This window comes from Somniosus microcephalus, chromosome 1, assembly GCF_052327205.1.
Source record: "Somniosus microcephalus isolate GS21.2 chromosome 1, FLI_Smic_1.0, whole genome shotgun sequence".
NCBI classification, from domain to species: domain Eukaryota; kingdom Metazoa; phylum Chordata; class Chondrichthyes; order Squaliformes; family Somniosidae; genus Somniosus; species Somniosus microcephalus.
The window spans coordinates 151,247,896-151,270,868 of NC_140987.1; the positions used below are offsets into that span (position 1 = coordinate 151,247,896).

At 47.6% G+C, this 22,973-nt stretch overlaps 1 protein-coding gene across 2 annotated transcripts in view; it reads right to left on the reverse strand.

Annotated features, from left to right (window-relative positions):
• LOC147124412 (uncharacterized) overlaps positions 1-22,973 on the reverse strand; it is a 159,213-nt gene that overhangs the window by 119,148 nt on the left and 17,092 nt on the right. For both annotated transcript variants that reach the window (XM_085986745.1, XM_085986737.1), the window contains exons 4-5: positions 9,230-9,409; positions 2,041-2,183 (exon numbers count right to left, since the gene is read on the reverse strand). In XM_085986745.1, the coding sequence (XP_085842871.1) occupies positions 2,041-2,183; positions 9,230-9,409 (323 nt within the window). The remainder of the gene's footprint in view (positions 1-2,040; positions 2,184-9,229; positions 9,410-22,973) is intronic.

A 22,973-nucleotide genomic window follows, 5' to 3' on the forward strand; every position in this document is an offset into this window, starting at 1 on the left:
CTTCCTGCAGCTGAAGGGAGATCCAATGTAACAAATTTCCTGATCAGATGGACCCGTTTAAAAACTACTGGCTTGATTCTGCACCTTCTTCCTCGGACAACAATCTTTTTTAGATGGTGGTGTTGGAGGAATCTGCTCCTGGTCAAGCAAAGATTTAATCAGAGAAGATGCCAGAGAGCAAGTTAGGTAAGCCATCAGTGAAGCAAAGTTGAGTCATTGATAAGAAAGCCTGTGGAGGCTAGGTTTCTGGCTCACCATTCAAATGCACCATTTGATGTGGTATTGAATATACAGATCAGGAATCAAGGTTCCATCACTGCGCTGTACTGAGATATCTGATCACAGCTAAAACAGGCCTCGGAAACTATAGCTAAGGAAGCAAAAAATCAGCCAGCTTCTAATTGCTTTGCAACTGCCCCTGCTGGAACGTGTCCAGGTGTGGTGGCAAAAAGTTTCTGACATTGACTCCCTGCTCTCACATATGAAAAATGACCACTTAGATGAGATACTGAGGAGTTGTCATTGCCCATGGAAGTATATCCCAGCATGAGTCACTGCATTCAGGAAAGGAGGAATGAAAAAGGGAGAACATTGGGGAAAATTTAAAAAATCTTGTACATCTAGCGGACGTAGAGGTGGAACTAGAGTTGGAGCCATTGTGGAAAAGCCTGGTTAGTCACTTTAATACAATGGAAACTGTTTATGACAACCTCGTTGAAGCCATTGGAGAAAACCTAGTTCGGAAAGTATTGAGGTTGGAGGCGTGGCTTTTGACAAGGTTTGTATTACCAAGAGCGCATTTAACTTTTTGTACTATACTATTGGTTAGCTATCTCGATCTGTTACCTTAGGATTAATAAAAGCATTAAGGATTCAGATTTTATAGACGCTTTGGATAGACCTTCTTGATCTGAAATAGGAACAGTGAAAGGCAGGAAGAAAGAAACAGTCCCCATAGACATTATGGGAAACAATGGCCCAGAAATTCGGGTCTCCACGGGTGAGTACGCACGGGGTACTCACCCGTGGGTCCGATGGAAGTGCCAGTTTCCTGCATGCACTGCGCATGCACGGGAAACCGGCACTTCTGTTCCTCTGAACGAAGGGGTTCAGAGTTCGAACGCGTGCGCAGGGGAGGCTGCGCGTACGCATCAAACTTCGTTTTTTTTTGTAGGTTTTCCCGGGAGGGTAAGTCTGCAGAATTTACACATTTAAAAAGCAGGCGTAAGGCCTGCTTTTTACAAGGTAAGTGGTGAATTAATTAAAATTAAAACATTTTTTCCACAGGTTTATTATTTTTAAATACTTTAAAGCAAGGTAAGTTTATTTTTAGCCCAGTTAGAATATAAAATTATTTTTTTCAAAAATTTAAATTATTGTTTAAAATAGTTATTTAATGTAATTTATAGTTTATTTAAAAAATGTGATTAAAAAAAAAATTATTTGAAGGTTTAGTGCTTTTTGGGGCCGTAGTATTTATAAGTCTTGACAGCACTTCCTGTCAAGACTTATGAATGGAGCATTCCCTGCTCTGATTGGCTGCCCATGCCCACGTGATCCCAGGGGATGCATCGAACTAACTGCGCCCCAGGGATACGCAAGCACTGCGCGCCGGCAGCTGGACCAGGCCCCGGATCGGAAGTCCACGGGGCCCTACAGCTCAACGGCCGGCGCGCAAGGTAAGTGCAGGTCGGGGGCTTGCACCTGCGGGAAGCCCCCGGTCCGAATTTCCGGGCCAATGTTTCTGATCTATGTTGCCTCAGCAGACAAAAGACATCAAATGCATAGTACTCAGGACAAGTAGGTAGAACAGATGGATCAGACGTACAGTCACTGCCTCCTAAATTGACATGGGATATTGGATAAATTATTAGAATAGCCCCCTAGGAAGCAAATGAGATTTAATACACAGATACCTGACGAGATGGCTAGGGAAGATCGCAAGCCCATGTACCTTCCTAGACGGATAGATTCTTTCAAATGAACAAGATATTTCACACTATTGTTTAAAAGCAAAATTTTAAAATGTGACTAATTTACCTTCCTTTCCATGACAGCGATGGCTTTATTAAGAACAAACCAGATTCTTCCTCAATATTTTCCAAGGTATTCATCAAAGTATTGGCAAGATTTATCCTTCGTTCTGTAAATTTCAAGGTTTGCTCGTTCCATCTTTTTTTTTTCTGAAAATATTTTAAATAGTAGATATAGAATAACAAACTTGAGCACGGTGGGAGCATACAAGATCTACTGGGGGATTAAGACAGTTTCAGTAGTAATAATGAAGTTCAAATGAGATTTAAGCATAATTTTAAACTGAAATTAGATTAATAAGGTAAGATTTTCTGCTGTGCTTCCTCTCCAATTTTGGGTGTTTCTGCAGTAGAAGGATTGCAAGTCACCTAGGAAAAGCCATTCTTCAGGCTCCTTGCTGATTGTGATAATGTCTGGGATTTTCCCTGGAATTGGCAGTGGCCAGTGAATATGTCCACCCAAATATAGGCAAGCATGTTCAAATTGCGTTGTAATGATGGAGTGACAATAGATGTCACAGTTTCCATGATTACTGCCAAAGCAACACTGGAAGCAAGGAATGCCAGCATGTTCCTGGTGTCTAACATTGCTATGGAATGCCAGTATGCAGACGATGCTTGCATCTGCGCTCACTCGGAGGTCGAACTCCAAACCATCGTAAACACCTTCACCGAAGCATACGAGAGCATGGGCCTTACACTAAACATCCGTAAGACAAAGGTCCTCTACCAACCTGCCCCCACCACACAGTGCTGCCCCCCGATTATCAAAATCCACGACAAGGCCTTGGACAACGTGGACCACTTTCCATACCTCGGGAGCCTACTGTCAACAAGGGCAGACATCGACGACAAAGTCCAACACCACCTTCAGTGTGCCAGTGCAGCCTTCGGTCGCCTGAGGAAGAGAGTGTTTGAAGACCAGGACCTCAAACCCGGCACTAAGCTCATGGTCTACAGGGCAGCAGTGATACCTGCCCTGCTGTATGCCTCAGAGACATGGACGATGTACAGCAGGCACCTCAAAGCACTGGAGAGGTACCACCAACGCTGCCTCCGCAAGATCCTGCAAATCCATTGGCAGGATAGGCGCACCAACGTCAGTGTTCTTGCTCAGGCCAACATCCCCAGCATCGAAGCTCTGACCATGCTCAATCAGCTCCGATGGACGGGTCACATTGTCCGCATGCCCGATACGAGACACCCAAAACAAGCGCTATACTCGGAGCTCCGGCACGGCAAGAGAGCCCCAGGTGGGCAGAGGAAACACTTCAAGGACACCCTCAAAGCCTCCTTGAAAAAGTGCAACATCCCCACCGACACCTGGGAATCCCTGGCCCAAGACCGCACAAAGTGGAGGAGAAGCATCCGGGAAGGCGCCGAACACCTCGAGTCTCTTCGCCGGGAGCAAGCGGAAGCCAAGCGCAAGCAGCGCAAGGAGCGCACGTCAACCCAAGCACCCCACCCACCCGCCCCTTCAACCACCGTCTGCCCCACCTGTGACAGAGACTGTAGGTGCCGCATTGGACTAATCAGCCACCTGCGAGCTCATTTTTAATGTGGAAGCAAGTCATCCTCAGTTCCGAGCGACTGCCTAAGAAGAAGGAATGCCATAGGGTCTCCATAAAAAAATAGTCTTTCTCTTCTTTTCTACTGCTCTCTATCTTCTTCAGCTTTTCTCTCTTTGTCCTTTTGGGTCGGAAGTGACGTGGTAGGGAGGTCAGCATTCTCAGTGATGGCAATCTGGCCAGTAGGGAGGGAGGTAGAAAGGGGAGACCGAAAGGGATCTGGGCAGTGGCCACATTGCTGGCTAGGCCACTTCAGAGGAAATTAAGAATCAACCACCTATTGTGGGCCTGGCGACCAGTTAGGAGTGGCAAGCTTTCTTCCCTGAAGGAAATTAGTGAACCGTTTGAGATTTAACAACAATCTAGCAGCCCACACATTGCAAGATTTATTGAATTCAATTTCACAACTTGTCTTGGTGGGTTTGACCTGGGTTCCTACTAGACTGGTATCATAGCCACTAGGCTACCATACCTGTGAACTACCTTACAAAGGTTGTGGCTCATGCGGAGCAGTGAAATTTAGTCCATGGAGTACCAGATGGCGAAGGATGCAACCAGGAGTGGGATACGTTAGGAGAGAAAAGGTGAGGGGTGAGACGCACAGGCGCTCAGGGTGCTTATTCTATTCATTCCTGGGATGTGGGCATCACTGGAAAGGCCAGCATTTATTGACGATCCCTAGTTGCCCTTGAGAAGGTGGTGGTGAGCCGCCTTCTTGAACCGCTGCAGTCCGTGTGGTGAAGGTACTCCCACAGTGCTGTTAAGGGAGGGAGTTCCAGGATTTTGTCCCAGTGACAATGAAGGAACGGTGATATACTTCCAAGCTTGGGTGGATGCAGTTGGAGAGAGAGGGAAATGGTGAGGGAGAAGAAGGAATGGGCTCTCAGGAGAGATGGCAGTAGGAAGTAGAGGGAAAGAGTGAGTGGCAGGTTTATTGCCATCAATTTCCTACCTAACAGCACTGTGGGAGAACCTTCACCACACGGACTGCAGCAGTTCAAGAAGGTGGCTCACCACCACCTTTTCAAGGGAAATTAGGGATGGGCAATAAATGCTGGCCTTGCCAGCAACACCCACATCCCATGAATGAATAAAACATTTTTTTTTAAGAAGTTGCTCAGTTGGAGGGCAAGCTAAATGGTGAGGAAATGAATGGATGTTCAGGTTAGGATAAGGAGCAGGAATGTTCAGTTCTCCTCTTTGCTCCAGATTTGAGGAAGGCTCTATTATTTAAATTCTTTCCAGTGTGCATAAGAAGTTCTTTGCCTGTAATTTAAAAGTTGGTCCCTGACCTTGCTGGCAGGATTCCGTGAAGTGCTCTTTCACGATCATGGAGAAGCTCATATTATTTAAACTGCAAATAACAGGGTCTTCTCCAAAATCATAGGGAAGCCTTTTAAGGAATCATGCCCCTGCACTCCAAAAGAGGTTGCCAATCAAGGACAGTGAACATGACTTTTTAAGTGTGACCTGGGATAAGCAAGGGAAGAATGAACAGGGTCGGTGGCATAAGAACATAAGAACATAAGAAATAGTAGCAGGAGTAGGCCAATCAGCCCCTCGAGCCTGCTCCGCCATTCAATAAGATCATGGCTGATCTGATCCTAACCGCCAATCTACTATCACAGAACCATCTCCTGAATCTAACAGAATTAGACACACGAAATAGGAGCAGGATCAGGCTACACGGCCCCTGGGCCCGCTCCGCTACCCACAGGGCCATGTCCGATCCGAACCTAGACTCATGTCCAAATTCTTGCCCGCTCCCCGTAACCCTTAATTCCCTTTACTTCTAGGAAACTGTCTATTTCTGTTTTAAATTTATGTAATGATGTAGCTTCTACAGCTTTTTGGGGCAGCATATTCCATGGACCTACCACCCTCTGAGTGAAGTAGTTCCTCCTCATCTCAGTTTTGAAAGAGCAGCCCCTTATTCTAAGACTATGCCCCCTAGTTCTAGTTTCACCCATCATCGGGAACATCCTCCCCGCATCCACCCGATCCAACCCCTTCACAATCTTATATGTTTCATTAAGATCACCTCTCATTCTTCTGAACTCCAATGAGTAGAGTCCCAATCTACTCAACCTCTCCTCATATGTCCATCCCCTCATCCCCGGGATTAACCGAGTGAACCTTCTTTGTATTGACTCGAGAGCAAGTATGTCTTTTCTTAAGTATGGACACCAAAACTGTATGCAGTATTCCAGGTGCGGTCTCACCAATGCCTTGTACAACTGAAGCAATACCTCCCTATTTTTATATTCTATCCCCCTAGCAATGAAAGCCAACATTACATTGGCCTTCTTAATCACTTGCTGCACCTGCATACTAACCTTTTGAGTTTCGTGCACCAGGACCCCCAGATCCCTTTGTACTTCAGTACTTTCAATTTCTTGCCATTAAGATAATAACTTGCTCTATGATTTTTCCTGCCAAAGTGCATAACCTCACACTTTCCAGTATTGTATTCCATCTGCCAAATCTCTGCCCACTTACTTAGCCTGTCTATGTCCCCTTGCAGGTTTTTTATGTCCTCCTCACTCACTACTTTCCCTCCCATCTTAGTATCATCTGCAAACTTTGATATGTTACACTCGGTCCCCTCCTCCAAATCGTTAATATAGATTGTAAAGAGTTGGGGACCCAGCACTGACCCCTGCGGAACACCACTAGTTACTGACTGCCAGTCTGAGAATGAACCATTTATCCCAACTCTCTGCCTTCTGTTAGATAGCCAACCCTCTATCCATGCCAGAATATTACCCCCAATCCCGTGATTTTTTATCTTAAGCAATAATCTTTTGTGTGGCACCTTGTCAAATGCCTTTTGGAAGTCTAAATACACTACATCCACTGGTTCCCCTTTATCCACCCTATATGTTACTTCCTCAAAGAACTCCAGCAAATTTGTCAAACATGACTTCCCCTTCATAAAACCATGCTGACTTTGTCCTATTAAATTATGATTATCCAAATGTCCTGTTACTGTCTCCTTAATAATGGACTCCAAAATTTTACCTACCACAGATGTTAGGCTAACCGGTCTATAGTTTCCAGCCTTCTGTCTACTGCCCTTTTTAAATAAGGGTGTTACATTAGCAGTTTTCCAGTCTGCCGGGACCTTTGCTGAGTCCAGGGAGTTTTGGAAAATTATTACTAATGCATCCACAATCCCTACCGCCACTTCCCTCAAGACCCTAGGATGTAAGCCATCAGGTCCAGGTGATTTATTCGCCTTGAGTCCCATTATTTTACCAAGTACCACTTCCTTAGTGATTTTGATCGTGTTTAGCCCCCTATAGCCCCCTATAGCCCCCTGTTTGTCCAATGTTGGGATATTCTTAGTGTCCTCTACTGTAAAGACTGATACAAAATATTCATTCAGTGTTTTTGCCATCTCCATATTTCCCACCATTAATTTCCCGGTCTCATCCTCTAAGGGACCAACATTTACTTTAGCCACCCTTTTTCTTTTTATATAACTATAAAAACTCTTACTATCTGTTTTTATATTTTTTGCTAATTTACTTTCCTAATCTACCCTTTCTTAATCAATCTTTTTGTTATTTTTTGCTGTCTTTTAAAGTTTTCCCAATCCTCTATCCTCCCACTAGATTTGGCTACCTTATATGCCCTTGTTTTTAGTCAAATACTATCCTTAATTTCTTTACTTAGCCATGGATGGCTGTCTTTTCTTTTACACCCTTTTCTTCTCAGTGGAATATATTTTTTTTGGAAGTTGTAAAATAACTCCTTAAATGTACACCACTGATCATGTATCGTCTTACCCTTTAATCTATTTTCCCAATCCACTCTACTCAATTCCGCTCTCATACCTTCATAGTCTCCTTTATTCAAGCTTAGCACGCTTGTTTGAGATCCAACCTTCTCACCCTCTAATTGAATATGGAATTCAACCATGTTATGGTCACTCATTCCAAGGGGATCCTTTACTAGGACATTTATAATTAATCCTGTCTTGTTACACAGGACCAGATCTAAGGTTGCTTGCCCCCTGGTCGGTTCAGTTACATACTGCTCAAGAAACCCATCCCTAATACACTCAATGAACTCATCCTCAAGGCAGCCCTGCCCAATTTGATTTGTCCAATTAATATGATCGTTAAAATCCCCCATAATTATAGATGTTCCCTTATTACAAGCCTCAACTATTTCCTGATTGATACTCCGTCCAACAGAGTTGCAACTGTTCGGAGGCCTATAGACTACGCCCACTAGTGTTTTTTTTCCTCTTATTATTCCTTATCTCCACCCAAACTGTTTCATTATCCTGATCTTTTGACCCAATATCATTTCTCTGTATTACAGTGATTCCTTCCTTTATTAACATAGCCACCCCACCTCCCCTTCCTTCCTGCCTGTCCTTCCTGATCGCTAAATAACCTGGTATGTTTAATTCCCAGGCATTGTCACCCTGCAGCCATGTTTCTGTAATGGCCACAAGATCATACCCATATGTAGTTATTTGTGCCATTAACTTGTCTATTTTGTTACGAATGTAGGGTCTGTAGGTTTCAGGAAAAGTGAAGGTTGGAGGCAAAGGGAATGGGCTTGAGAAGGCTAAGGAACTGTGTCTCAGGTTGAGGAGGCCACAGAACAGTTGGGCTGGAAGACAATAGGGAAGTGCCACAGTACCGCCAAATGTAAGTACTTGCCTGTCACTGTGAAATTCCCATTATAAATGTTTACATGTACAGATTCTATTATATACGTTGACATAAAAAGTGTCACTCAAAATTGCGACAGCAAGAAGTAAAGTTTCTGGATAGGAAGCACACATCATATGCAAGACTTTTAATATTGGCCCAGAAATTAAGTTCGGGGGCTTGCCGCGCGTGCAAGCCCCCGATGTGCACTCACCCGGCGCGCCGACATCTGAAGCCTGGGCCTGCTTGGAATTCCTGTCACTGGCCCGGTTCAGATGTCGGCGCGCTGTGCTTGCCTGATCCAGCGGCGTAGTTAGTGTGATGTGCCGGCTGGGATCAGGTGAGCACTGTGCAGCCAATCAGGGGAGGGGAAACTTCATTCATGAGTTTGATAGTAAGAACTGTCAAACTCATGAAAACTACGGGCGCCCAAAAGACTAGTTTAACTTTAAATAAAATTTTAAAAAACATCCCAATAATTAAATAAACTATAAATAACTTTAAAAAACTATTTTAAACAATTAATCAAATTTTTGAAAAAAATAATTTTTTAAGAAATCGGGTCTGAAAATAAACTTACCTTACTGTAAAGTCCTTAAAAACAATAAAGCTGTGGAAAAAATGTTATAATTTTAAATAATAGACCACTTACCTTAAAGAATCAAGTCCTTACGCCTCCTTTTTATATGTCTAAAAAGTTCAGGCCCTTACACACGGGCAAACCTGTCAAAAAGAATGAAGTTCAACGCGTGCGCGCAGAGTTCTGCGCGCACACGTTGGACCTCTGAACCCCTTGGAGGAAATGCCGGTTTCCCACGCATACGCTGTGCATGCTGAAATCCGGCACTTCCAACGGGCCCACGCGTGAGTACCCCGTCCGTACTCACGCGTTGGGACCGGAATAACTGGCCCAATATAGATTGTAACAGTGTTGGCAATTCATGATAAATTAGTGTACCTTTATGTACAGTTCTTTCATTCTTTTGAAGACTTCTGAGGTGGACCTTGTCATAACAACTTGATGCTTGATATTTTTTTCTGCCTCTTTTAAAGTGACATGCTGAGAGTATTGCTTTACCAACTGGGAGAACCTCGCCTTTTGTAAGTCAATATATTGTTCCATGGTTTGAACTGCATTCTGCAACACAAGCAAGAGCCAATAGACTAACCAACAGAAAGGATGTCCAGGAAAAAAATATAGTAACACAATTTATGATTATATTGGTGAGTCAACTACTGAAATTTACTATTATGCCGATTAAATTAAAATGCTGAGAGGCAGAAAACATTTAACTTGGACTGTGAGTGCAGAACAAGTGACAAAGGCTGGGATTTTGCTCACCTTGGCGGGTCTGTGGCGGTCGATGTTGGTGGCGGGTCAGGCAGGCAGCACATGCACAGTTCCAACTGAATGTACGCCGCTCGCCATATTGGGTAAAGGACAAACAAGATGCTAATAAGGGGCTCAATGCCTGCTTCATCTCCCTGCCTCAGCATTGGCGAGGGAAAAACAACCCTAACCATCGTCGGCAAATATAAAGGTTACTGATCACTGCCACTCCTGGACCCAAGATTCCCAACCTTCAAGCCTAGGCCCCGAACCCCCGCCACCCCCGATCTCCCTCCCCGGCCCCCATTGCCTCTCCGACTCCCCGATGTCTGCCTCCCCGACCCCCCGATGTCTGCCTCTCCGACCCCCCAATGTCTGCCTCCCCGACCCCCCGATGTCTGCCTCCCCGACCCCCCGAAGTCTGACTCCCCGACCCCCCCGAAGTCTGCCTCCCCGACCCCCCGATGTCTGCCTCCCTGACCCCCCGATGTCTGCCTCCCCGACTCCCCGAAGTCTGCCTCCCCGACCCACCCGATGTCTGCCTCCCCGATCCCCCGATGTCTGCCTCCCCGACACCCCGATGTCTGCCTCCCCGACCCCACGATGTCTGCCTCCCCGACCCCCTGATGTCTGCCTCCCCGACCCCCCGATGTCTGCCTCCCCGACCCCCCGATGTCTGCCTCCTGACTTCCCCAATGTCAGCCTACCGACCCTCCGATGTTTGCCCCCCCCCTGAGCCACCCGATCGGCCCCCGCCAAGCCCCACGAAACCAACCCCGTCACTTACCTGTGCACCGTGGTGCCAGCACTTACTGATCCGGTCTCCTCCCGCAGCGCCATCTTCATTATAATGAGGTCTGAGGCCCAGGGCTCCTCGGATCTCACCATTTGTGCGCAGGGAAATTAAAAATGCGTGCTCCTGAATTTCTCCCCCTAAATTAATTATTTTCCCATATAGAATATTGTGTATATGGAATAAATTTCCAGCAAAAGCAATTAATGCTCCTCATTACAATTGAAGATTATAAAGGTATAAACAGAACACAATACTTTTTGCACTGCTAGGACCAAGGAAATGTCATGCCATGTAAAGCAACTGTCAAGGATGAATGACTGAATATTCTGCAGTTTTGTTTAATTACTTCTGAAGAGAAGAAAAACTATGCTTGATGGATCAAATGTCTTCTTACATACTTAAAATCAAAACATAAACTTATATCTTACCCAATGGCGTATAATTATAAAAGTCTGCTTCAGCTAATATCACTGCAGATATCACAGCTAATAATAACTGCAGATATTATGAACTGATTAGGCTGGATTTTAATTCAGGGGCAGGCTGGGGTCGTGTAATCCGCATTTCGTGTTATCCACCCGAATCTAATTCGATGTGGGAGATTGATGCGATTTTAACTTAATTGGCCAATTGAGTTCCAATGTGTGGGAACCCATGGCAAATGAGTTTTTCCAATCTGAAAGTCGCCTCCGATGACGTTGTGGCGGAACCACCAGAGGATTACGGACAATTGTATATAATTCCTTTTACAGCAATGTAGTACAGCTGGGGGCTGCACCTTTAATGTATCTGTTAACTGTACTAGGGCTTCTTTCCTGTACTCCGCGTGATGACGTCATGCCGTCCGTCACGTGATCTCTCAAAGGCGGGAAGAACGTGATGACGTCATGACGTCAGAGCTCGGAACCTTCTAGCAGTAGAGCTCGGAACCTGCTGGCAGTTGAGCTCGGAACCTGCTAGCAGTTGAGCTCGGAACCTGCTCGCAGTTTCCAGAGAGGCTTTCAAGCAGACCAGACCTATTTGCATTGTATCCTACAGTTTCCCGTACAGCTTCGTTTGTTCATTAAATTTTATTGTTTTTGATTTTCTGAGACGATCTCAATTCTTCGGCTAGGAACCCCAGTTCCTACAACGTCATCATTGCTGCTGCATTTAAGGTCTGCAACAAGCCTTGCTTCTTCTGCAGACTGCCAACCTTTTGGCCTTTCATGTTAGAGGGACCCGGAGGCAGAATGACCAGCGAGAGACCTAGGTCTGCTCCCAGGTTTGATGACGTTGCCTTGCAGGCTTTAGTTGAGGGAGCAAGAGCTCATAAAGAGGTGCTCTTCCCTTCTTCAGGGAGGAAGAAGCCTCCCCAGCAGACCAAGGCTGTGTGGATCCAGGTGGCAGAGGGGGTCAACTCCTTATCAGTAACCCGCAGAACCTGGCTTCAGTGCAGGAAGAGATTTCATGACCTTCTGCGCACTGGAAAAGTGAGTATGAATTTCCCATCACCCTCAATCTGATCCCCATTGCCTTTCCTCACCAGCACTCAGCTTTAGCAATCTCTTCCACCACATCCCACTTGACACTGACATCCATGCACACTTACCCATTCCCTTTCTCTCTATGGTCACATTCACCTAACTATTTGACTATGCAGCCCTCACACTCCCTATCACTGTAATGCTATGAAAACAACTGACAACACACAGGGAGGGCCCTTGGTCTTGCCACCTCACCCCATCTTTGTCTCCTTCTAAGTATCTATGCTATGGAATCTCTACACTCACTCCTTCATTCTCACTCAAACTCCACTTGTCTCCCTCACTGCAGGAAAAGAGAGCTCACAATAAGCGAGAAAGAGCGAGGACAGGAGGAGGGCCACCCTCAGTAGCCCACCTCACCCCCTGGGAGGAGGCGGTCCTGGAGATCATAGGAGTGGAGGAAGATGCGCAAGTGGGGGATGGACAGAGGGGTGCAGCACAGCAACCTGGTGACAGAATTGTTTTCCATCTCTCTCATTGACATTGCATGAGTTGCTGATAATGATTCTGAAGCTCTCACAGATGCGCTAATGATCATCTGCAATATGCAATGTGCATGTAACCTTGGCATCACATCTCTGACTCTTTCCTTTACTCCCCCACAGGACCATCGCAAGCACCTGTGCCCACTAGCCAGGAGGAACAGCATGAGCCTCAAGACTCCTCAGAGGAAGCTGCAACCTCTGAGGGTGCAGCGTCAGCAGAATTCAGTGCACGCAGCACCAGCGCAGACACTCACACTTCGGTGGGACCTTCGGGACATAGAGTCACAAGTGAGCATCAGCAGATTGTGGAGACAGGGACAGCAGTGGAGAGTCCTAGTCGGAGGGCGCAGGACTCTGCCAGCTCGGCTCAGCTGCATGTCGACCCTCTGCCTCTGGGTCCATCCATAAGATCAGCGGTGCTGGAACTCCAGGAACAGATGCAGGAGTCTCTGGCAGGTTTTGTCTCCAGGGTCGTTGCGAGTGTGGAGCGAATGGAGGAGTCCACAGCGAACATGAGCAGAGCCTTTGTGGAGTCATTGGCACATGAATGCATCACCATGGAAAGGATGGCAACCTCCATGGAGGTGATAAGTCGCCAGAGTGCAGAAAATATGGTGATTGTTCAGAATAGAATGACATCTCTGGAGGAGCGATGGTCATCTATTGAACAGAGAAACCAGACCTTCATGGAAGTCCTTCTGAGTAGGACTGCCAATGCAGATATGGGTCCCCCTGATGTGCAGCAAGGTTCTCTCATACCACTTGCAAGCGCTGAGGGGGACCTGACCTGTTCTGGACATTATGTGACATTCTGGACATTTTTACATGCAGTAGCACCCTCTGGTGGTGGTTATTGTGTTAGCAGTGTGTTTGTATGAAACAGAGGTCATTTGACCTTTGTTCCTTTCTTCCTGTGTGAGGTCATTTGACCTTTGTTCCTTTCTTCCTGTGAGAGGTCATTTGACCTTTGTTCCTTTCTTCCTGTGAGAGGTCATTTGACCTTTGTTCCTTTCTTCCTGTGTGAGGTCATTTGACCTTTGTTCCTTTCTTCCTGTGAGAGGTCATTTGACCTTCGTACCTTTCTTCCTGTGTAACACAGGAAGTAGAATTCCAGGAAGAACCTGGCAGTAATGGAGGATTCCATAAGGGTTTCACAATCCAATGTAATCTGATTTCATATGTTAGGCCAAGCACAATATCTGTGAGTATCTTTGTTTCTTAGCATAATAGCAATGTTGTCAGAGTAGTATTTTGATAACACTATGTTTATAAAAGGTTAATATTTGATAGTTATAGAAGTTAGTCCAAATGTTAGTTAGTTATACAATTAATCTATTCTACTGTTGTAAATATGTTATATCTTATGTAATATCGAATGTATAGTACTTAGTTTATGTACAAAACATACTTTATCTTTGTTTACAGTTTCACAAATTTGTTCAAGTAAAGCTTCAAAACAGCAAACGGTTTCACGAAGAATAATTTTTGAATAAGTGTTTAACTTGCTGGATAACTAGATAGGAGCACGTCTAGCGCGGCCAGTACATGACCCATGAGAGGGAAGTTGGTGGCAGACATTAAGGAAGTGGGGGCTCCTCTCCAAGCGGTCACACTTCCATGCTACTGCAGAGCCCTCGGTCAGAGCCCCACCAGAGGCCACACCCATCTGAGATCGGCGTCTCAACCCCTGCACAGCTGCAGGAGCAGCAAATTGCCGAGCCCTCACAGATTCGCAACCCCAGAGGACGCCAGCCAAAGGTGTCGAGACAGGAGCAGCAGGAAAGTGAGCAAGGGGCCTCCACATCTGCCGAAGCCACAGGGGAAGCACCACGTAGGAGCACGCGTAAGAGAAAGATGCTGCACAAATAGTCACAAGGGTAGTCACTTGGGTGAAATTTGATGTTTTCTGTGAAAAAGCCATCAGATGAATAATGTAAATAAAAAATCTGATGGCTACTGCTGTATTTGTGGCGTGTATCATTTCGTGAATGGGACTTTTACATTGAGGGCTTAGGGTTACCTGCAATTGTCAGTATGGTGGTCAAATTGCTAGGAATCCGCTGGTCCTTGGCCATTGTCGATGCTCAGGTAAGAAGCTGCGAGGCAAAGGTGCTTGATTGGCTAGGCTAAGCAAATCTGGCCAAGATGAGTGCGTTCCTTGCATCTCGGGCAGCAATGGTCTCGCGTACTGCTGCCGCTGGTTGATGGGCCTCTGCAAGATGTTCGTTTTCGCTCTCCTCCTCCTCCTCCTGCTCCTCATCTGAGGAGGATATGTGAGGAGCCATTTGGTCCTCAGGAATCTGCAAGCCACGACGCTGTGCCATGTTGTGAAGTGCACAACAAACCACGACGATTCTGGAGACCCTGGATGCTGAGTACTGCAGGGCTCCACCTGATCTATCCAGGCATCTGAAGCGCATCTTCAGCAAACCGATGGTTTGCTCGATTATGGCTCTGGTGGACATGTGGCTGGAGTTGTCACCAGGTTGAACGACAAGCTGAACAGGCCCGTCTCCAAGCCACATTAGACGCTCTGCAGCAACAAAAAGAGATAGATGCTGCATTAGCCGAGACACAAGTATTCGAGGCAATTTTGGAGGGAGCTGTTCCCGAGACAGCTTACAAACCTTTAATTCCCGTTCCGTGGCAGAGTCCACGACAGCGCACCATAGATTACGTGAGCGACCATGCCGACATACAGTTTACAGGAGAAAGGGATGGAGGCCTGCACATCTCTACAGACGCAAGCACTTCGTATAACATGCCACAAGTTGCCAACCAAGGTCAAAGCAGATGGCGTGCCTCAAGCCGCAGAGTCTCCCCCAGCAGAACGGAAGACACGGTGCAAAGGAATAGGACGCCGAATAGAGAAAGTCAGAGGCAAATCCCTCTCGGTTCCTTGAGACCCCCAACAGAGCCCCTAGCCAAGGCAACCCTGGCATAGGTCCCAGCACCTACGACCTTGCCAAAATACCTTGCACGCACCCAGCTGGTGACTTCGGGGTTAATCAAGTTTGATGACAGACCAGAGAATTATCGGGCTTGGAAGTCCTGCTTCCACGATGCCATATCGGGCTTAGACCTGTCGGCAGGAGAAGATCTTGGCCTCCTTATCAAATGGCTCGGCCCAGAGTCCGCCGGACAGGCCTGCAGGATAAAAGCGGCCAATGTGGGGCAGCTGCCAGAGGGTTTGAAGAAGGCTTGGGCGAGGCTGGAAGAAAGCTACGGCTCGCCCGAAGCCATTGAAAGGGCTCTCTTTGACAGGTTGAAGAACATTCCGAGGTTGACGAGTGAGGAACCCCAGAAGCTCCGCGACCTTGGAGATCTGCTGTCGGAACTCGAAGCCGCAAAGCAGGACGGCTACCTACCCAGTCTATCGTACTTAGACACTTCCAGAGGGGTAAGTCCCATCATTGAGAAGCTTCCATTTAACCTGCAGGAGAAGTGGATAACGTTTGGGTCAAAGTTCAAGCTAAAGCACAACGTGGCGTTCCCACCATTCTCTGCGTTCGTTAAATTCATCCGTAAAGAAACCAAAGTCAGGAACGACCCCAGCTTTAACTTCTTCTCCTCCCACCCAGCACTTGCCAGAAGAGACAAGTTCGACAGACATGGAAAGACACCGATATCTGTCCACAAAATGCAAGTGTCCTCAACAGAGCACACAAAGATTCAGAAGAAACCTAAGGATATGAGCAAACAATGCCCTATCCACAACAAGCCCCATCCTTTAAAGAAGTGCAGAGGCTTCAGGGAGATGTCCCTGGAAGATCGGAAACAATATCTTAAAGAGAACTCTATATGTTTCAAGTGCTGCTCGTCCACGAGCCATCTCGCCAAGAACTGCAAGGTAGATGCAAAATGCACAGAAGGCGAAAGTGATCGGCACGTTTCAGCACTACACCCAGGCCCAGCTCCTTGGGAGTCAGAGTCGCCTCCTCCCGCTTCAGAGCACGGCGGGGACAGAGAGGGAGCTGCTGGTCCGGAGATTACATCCAGGTGCGCCGAGGTGTGTGGAGAAGGAGTGAGCGCAAGAGCATGCTCCAAGATATGCCTCGTTAATGTGTACCCTGTAGGACGTCGCACACTAGAGAACAAGCCATCTGAGGTGAGCACACTCAAGACTTTCATCTTGGAGAATGGTCATCCAAGCTACCTTACCCCATGCAGTAGACAGATCCGCGTGGTGTTTGACTCCAGTGCACCATATCAGGGAGTCTCTCTCAATGACGTACTCCTCACAGGGCCCGATCTTAACAACAGCCTCTTGGGAGTGCTCATGAGATTCAGGAAAGAGCCCGTCGCCACCACTGCCGATATCCAGCATATGTTTCATTGCTTCGTGGTGAGTGAAGACCACAGAGACTTCCCCTGCTTCCTGTGGTATCGGGACAATGACCCCAATAGAGACATTGTGGACTACAGAATGCGTGTCCATGTCTTCGGGAATAGCCCGTCCCCTGCTGTCGCCATATACGGACTGAGGAGGGCTGCCAAGGAAGAAGACGATGACTTTGGCAGTGATGTGAGAGGGTTCATCGAACGAGAGTTCTATGTCAACGACGCACTGAAGTCATTCCCGACCGAAGCAGAGGCCATCAGTACCCTCGGACGAGCCCAGGAACTACTTGCACTATCCAACCTTAGGCTGCATAAGATAGCCTCTAACAGACCAGCAGTGATGGAGGCATTCCCCCCTGAAGATCGTGCTAAGGACGTCAAAGACCTAGACCTCTTCACTGATGACCTCCCCCTACAGCGTAGCCTAGGGGTGTCGTGGAACATAGCAACAGACACGTTCACGTTCCAAGTCTTAGATGCCAAGAAACCCTTCACACGTAGAGGAGTGCTCTCTACAGTCAACAGCCTATACGACCCTCTCGGCTTCTTAGCCCCTGTCACCATACAAGGCAGGCTGCTCCTCAGGGAACTCTCCACACGCGCTGAAGAGTGGGATTCACCACTCCCTGAAGAGATGGAAGCAGAGTGGGACAGATGGAGAGACTCACTCCAAGACTTACAGGAGATCCGAATACCTCGCTGCTATTCGTCTTTCTCTCCCTTAAATGCCCAATTCAAAGAACGTTGTGTCTTTGCAGACGCATCCGCCAAGGTCATTGCAAGTGTGGCTTATCTGAAGGTCACCACTCAAGAAGGACAAAGCAAAATCGGCTTCGTCTTTGATAGAGGCAAGTGGCGCCCCAGCCAGACCTCACCATACCCAGATTGGAACTGTGCGTAGCAGAACGCAACCTACCCCCTCACAGCAGTCTACAGAAGCTGCATCCTATCATCGACACCGACAGACCGTCTCTGAGGTGGTTCTTCTTTTGTCGCCAGAGGACTCCAGTGACAAGTAGAGTTCGGACTATGTGGAGTCGTTAATGACCCCAGACGGAGAGTGTTCTGGGCATTATGTGACATTCTGGACATTTTTACATGCAGTAGCACCCTCTGGTGGTGGTTATTGTATTAGCAGTGTATTTGTATGAAACAGAGGTCATTTGACCTTTGTTCCTTTCTTCCTGTGAGAGGTCATTTGACCTTTGTTCCTTTCTTCCTGTGAGAGGTCATTTGACCTTTGTTACTTTCTTCCTGTGTGAGGTCATTTGACCTTTGTTCCTTTCTTCCTGTGAGAGGTCATTTGACCTTTGTTCCTTTCTTCCTGTGAGAGGTCATTTGACGTTCGTACCTTTCTTCCTGTGAGAGGTCATTTGACCTTCGTACCTTTCTTCCTGTGTAACACAGGAAGTAGAATTCCAGGACGAACCTGGCAGTAATGGAGGATTCCATAAGGGTTTCACAATCCAATGTAATCTGATTTCATCTGTTAGGCCAAGCGCAATATCTGTGAGTATCTTTGTTTCTTAGCATAATAGCAACGTTGTCAGAGTAGTATTTTGATAACACTATGTTTATAAAAGGTTAATATTTGATAGTTATAGAAGTTAGTCCAAATGTTAGTTAGTTATACAATTAATCTATTCTACTGTTGTAAATATGTTGGCCTAGAAATTCACTGGCCTTAGCGCCGCTTTTGAGGCGCTAGAGGGCCTAGCGCCGAAGTTATGGCCAGTTTAGAAATTGACAGGGGCCCTAAATCGGCGTTAGGCCGGTAGCGCTGCGCCGGCACCGATGACGTCATCGGTGTGCGCAGCGTCCCGGTTGCCATGGTAACCCGCCCGAACTCGGAAATTGAGTTGCGGCCGCCTCGCCCGTGGCAGCCGCAAGCAACGTTCTGGCAGAGGTGCCTTACAGAACTTTGCGCCGGCGCATTAAAGGCCCCGCGGCGGCCGGCCGCTTTCCCGCCGGCCGCCTGGCCGCAGCTCCCTCCCCGGACTTCCCGCCCCCCCCCCCCCGGAACAGAAGCAAGCCCGGCACTTGTCCGAGGTGCCGGGCTCATTTTTAAAAAGATTATCGCGGGCCGCGGCCGGGTGCAGGCAGCTCCTCCTTAACGGAAGGAGGAGGCCTGCACTTCCCGAGCCTGCCGCACCGCAGCGGGCGCCGCAGCGCCGGAATAGCGCCGCAATGCGGCGCGTGGCGCCAGTTTTGAGGTGCTGAGACCCCTCAGTAGCGCCGGCAGCCGTTTGGGCGCGGCGCGACTGAATTTTTGGCACGCGCAGGGGGACTTAGCGCCGGCACTAACTTCCGGCGCTAAAGCCCTCGCTGCGCCAAAACCGAATTTCTAGGCCGTTATATCTTATGTAATATCGAATGTATAGTACTCAGTTTATGTACAAAACATACTTTATCTTTGTTTACAGTTTCACAAATTTGTTCAAGTAAAGCTTCAAAACAGCAAACGGCTTCACGAAGAATTATTTTTGAATAAGCGTTTAACTTGCTGGATAACTAGATAGGAGCACGTCTAGCACGGCCAGTACATGACCCATGAGAGGGAAGTTGGTGGCAGACATCAAGGAAGTGGGGGCTCCTCTCCAAGCGGTCACACTTCCATGCTACTGCAGAGCCCTCGGTCAGAGCCCCACCAGAGGCCACACCCATCTGAGATCGGCGTCTCAACCCCTGCACAGCCGCAGGAGCAGCAAACTGCCGAGCCCTCACAGATTCGCAACCCCAGAGGACGCCAGCCAAAGGTGTCGAGACAGGAGCAGCAGGAAAGTGAGCAAGGGGCCTCCACATCTGCTGAAGCCACAGGGGAAGCACCACGTAGGAGCACGCGTAAGAGAAAGATGCTGCACAAATAGTCACAAGGGTAGTCACTTGGGTGAAATTTGATGTTTTCTGTGAAAAAGCAATCAGATGAATAATGTAAAGAAAAAATCTGATGGCTACTGCTGTATTTGTGGCGTGTATCATTTCGTGAATGGGACTTTTACATTGAGGGCTTAGGGTTACCTGCAATTGTCAGTATGGTGGTCAAATTGCTAGGAATCCGCTGGTCCTTGGCCATTGTCGATGCTCAGGTAAGAAGCTGCGAGGCAAAGGTGCTTGATTGGCTAGGCTAAGCAAATCTGGCCAAGATGAGTGCGTTCCTTGCATCTCGGGCAGCAATGGTCTCGCGTACTGCTGCCGCTGGTTGATGGGCCTCTGCAAGATGTTCATTTTCGCTCTCCTCCTCCTCCTCCTGCTCCTCATCTGAGGAGGATATGTGAGGAGCCATTTGGTCCTCAGGAATCTGCAAGCCACGATGCTGTGCCATGTTGTGAAGTGCACAACAAACCACGACGATTCTGGAGACCCTGGATGCTGAGTACTGCAGGGCTCCACCTGATCTATCTAGGCATCTGAAGCGCATCTTCAGCAAACCGATGGTTTGCTCGATTATGGCTCTGGTGGACATGTGGCTGGAGTTGTAGCTCTCCTCAGCTTCGTTGGATGGGCTCCTCAACGGCGTCATTAGCCACGTCTTCAGGGGATAGCCCTTGTCTCCAAGTAGCCACCCGTTAAGTTGATCTGGCGGACTGAATAGCGGAGGCACACTAGACTGGCGCAGAATGACGGAGTCATGGCAACTGCCAGGGTACTTGGCACAAACATGCAAAATTTCCTTCTTGTCGTCACACACCAGCTGAACGTTAAGGGAGTGGAAGCCCTTGTGGTTGACAAAAATACCTGGATTGCGATGGGGTGCCTTATGGGCCACATGTGTGCAGTCAACGGCACCCTGCACCCTTGGAAAGCCTGCCAGATTAGCTAATCCAACCGCACGCGCCGTGACACTTGCTTGATCCTTGGTGAAATGGATGTGATTGTGCGCGATGGCAAAGAGGGCATCGGTTACCTGCGTGATGCAAGTGTGTGCGGCCGCCTGGGAGATGCCGCTGATGTCTGCTGCTAATCCCTGGAATGAGCCTGAGGCAAATAAGTTGAGTGCGGTGGTGGCTTTGACGGCCACTGGTAAGGGTTGTCCACCTGGTCCTCTGGCCTGCAGGTCTTGTTGCAGCATTGCGCAGATGTCACCCACTACCTCTTGCGAAAGTCGGAGCCGCCTTTGGCACTGCTGCTCAGACATGTTGAGATAGCTGACCCTGTATCTGTAGACCCTGTTTGGGGGGTATCTCCTGCGCTGACGAGCTTCCATGCGCTGGCCCTTTCTGGCTTGTGCAGCTTCAGGTGGGTGAGCAGCAGCTTGGCTCTCCTGTTGTTGCTGCTGCTGTTGGTGCTGCTGCTGTTGGTGCTGCTGTTGCTCATGGTTCTGCTGGTGCCGCGGCTGGTCTTCGTCCTCATCTAATGTCCAGAAGGGAAGGAAATAAATGGCTCCCATGCTTCTGGTATATGCCTCAGTTGAGGAAGCGCTCAATGAAAGTGGCGAGAGAGGTTTCCCAGGAGGTCACACTGGAGATGGGTGTCAGGCTCCAAACTTCCACAGCTGTGGTTATGCCTTCTAAAAGTTCCCCCAGACCTGAAACTATAAAGTCCTGCCACCTGCAAATGATGGCTGATCAAATCTCCTCTTTAATGGTTGAGCTGCAGCTGATAGTCCGCAATCCAATTGTGCTCCCGCCAGGTTTCACTGTCGTGTTTCAGAACAGGTGTGTTTCACGTGGGAAAAGGGTTAAAATTGCAAAGGCCTTTCAAAATGGCATTATAGAGGCTATTTAGTGGTTGTTAAAAGCCTTAATGGCCTATCCCGCCTCTTGGAGGCTGGATGGAGACGGGACCATTAGACACGAATTAATGAAAATTGCTTGGAGGCAAGATGGAGGCGGGGTTGGGCCCGCACGCCAGTTTTTGCAATTTTAACCCCCCACATGCCTCCAATCCTGCCTTCACGGCCCAATGAAAATCCTGCCCATTATGTGTAAGTGGTTAATGAACTGTGTCTGGTTTATTTGCCACTGTACCTATAATATAGGAAACAGTCTACAGTAACTGAGACATTATTGAGTGATTTAAGGTCTTGCATGGCTGGCTTTTGGGTCCGGGGTAGATAGTAAAACAAAGCTGGCAACATTTTGATCCAAGATATATTTAGGTAGAAAAGATGGAACTGATAATCAGGGCCATACGTAGCAAAATTAGAATTTTACAGATTACTTCCAAATGCTGCCCTCTCCATCTAACCACACACCAAACCTACGGCCACTGACAGTACATTTCAGAATTGATAGATTTTTAATGCCCCAAAATTCTATAAGAATTAAGGGAACTTTGGATTTGTCCATATTCAAACAACCTACTAGACATCACTTCCTCAAAATCAACCGCAACAGTCACTCTCAACCTTTTGCAAAGGCACTTTCCTCTTCATAGAGGCAGCCTCTCACTCAAACCATTTCTCCCCTAGTTCATAGAGACTCAAACTGCTTCCCAGTTCACAAAGACAAAGCTCCAATGGATTTTGCTGCTTCTTTCTGGGATTGGATTCTGTGCTGCAGGGAGAAATTCTTGATTTATGGAAGACCAGAAATTCAGAGACACAGAGCCTGGTTTTAGAATGAAGCTGCAGTTGTTGATGTAAAGATTCTGGCCTCCAAATTCATCTCAGGTGGTGGTGCAAAATGGACATTATACACATGGCACCGAATATGAGGCGCAGCGTATAACGGTGGCCGATCTGATGCCATCTGTTTTTAGGCCTCTGTTTCTTCTGATTTGGTGCAGGTGTTCAGATTTGTAGTCAGTTGAAGCCAAGACCCATGAGGCTGGATTGAAGGAAGCCAATTGGATGGCGAGAATGAGGTTTCAAGGGTTCTGACAGCTAGGGGCACTGATGATCGATGCTGCTCCTACTCTTCCTCCTCATCTGCTGCTCTTCCTCCTCCTCCTCCACTTCTTGATGCCCAGCTGGTGGTATGAGCTGCTGAGCGTGGTTTTCACATGGCGTAGGACCATTTTTAAAATCTGTTAATTATGTTTTTGAATGCATTTAGTGTGCACCAAGGATGCCGACCAGATGCCCAATCCAATACGTTGGGCGCGGACATCTGGCACAAGATGGGCGGATCACTGACCATGAAAAATGGGTGCAGCACGATCAAATTTCTAAGTCCTTGATTTAAATCTTCCAAACCCAATGTCTGTAATGTTATCTTAATAACGTAATTACGAGTCTCCCAAGCAGTTGTAGTGGAGTGCCATTTATTCAGTCCTGACTCTGT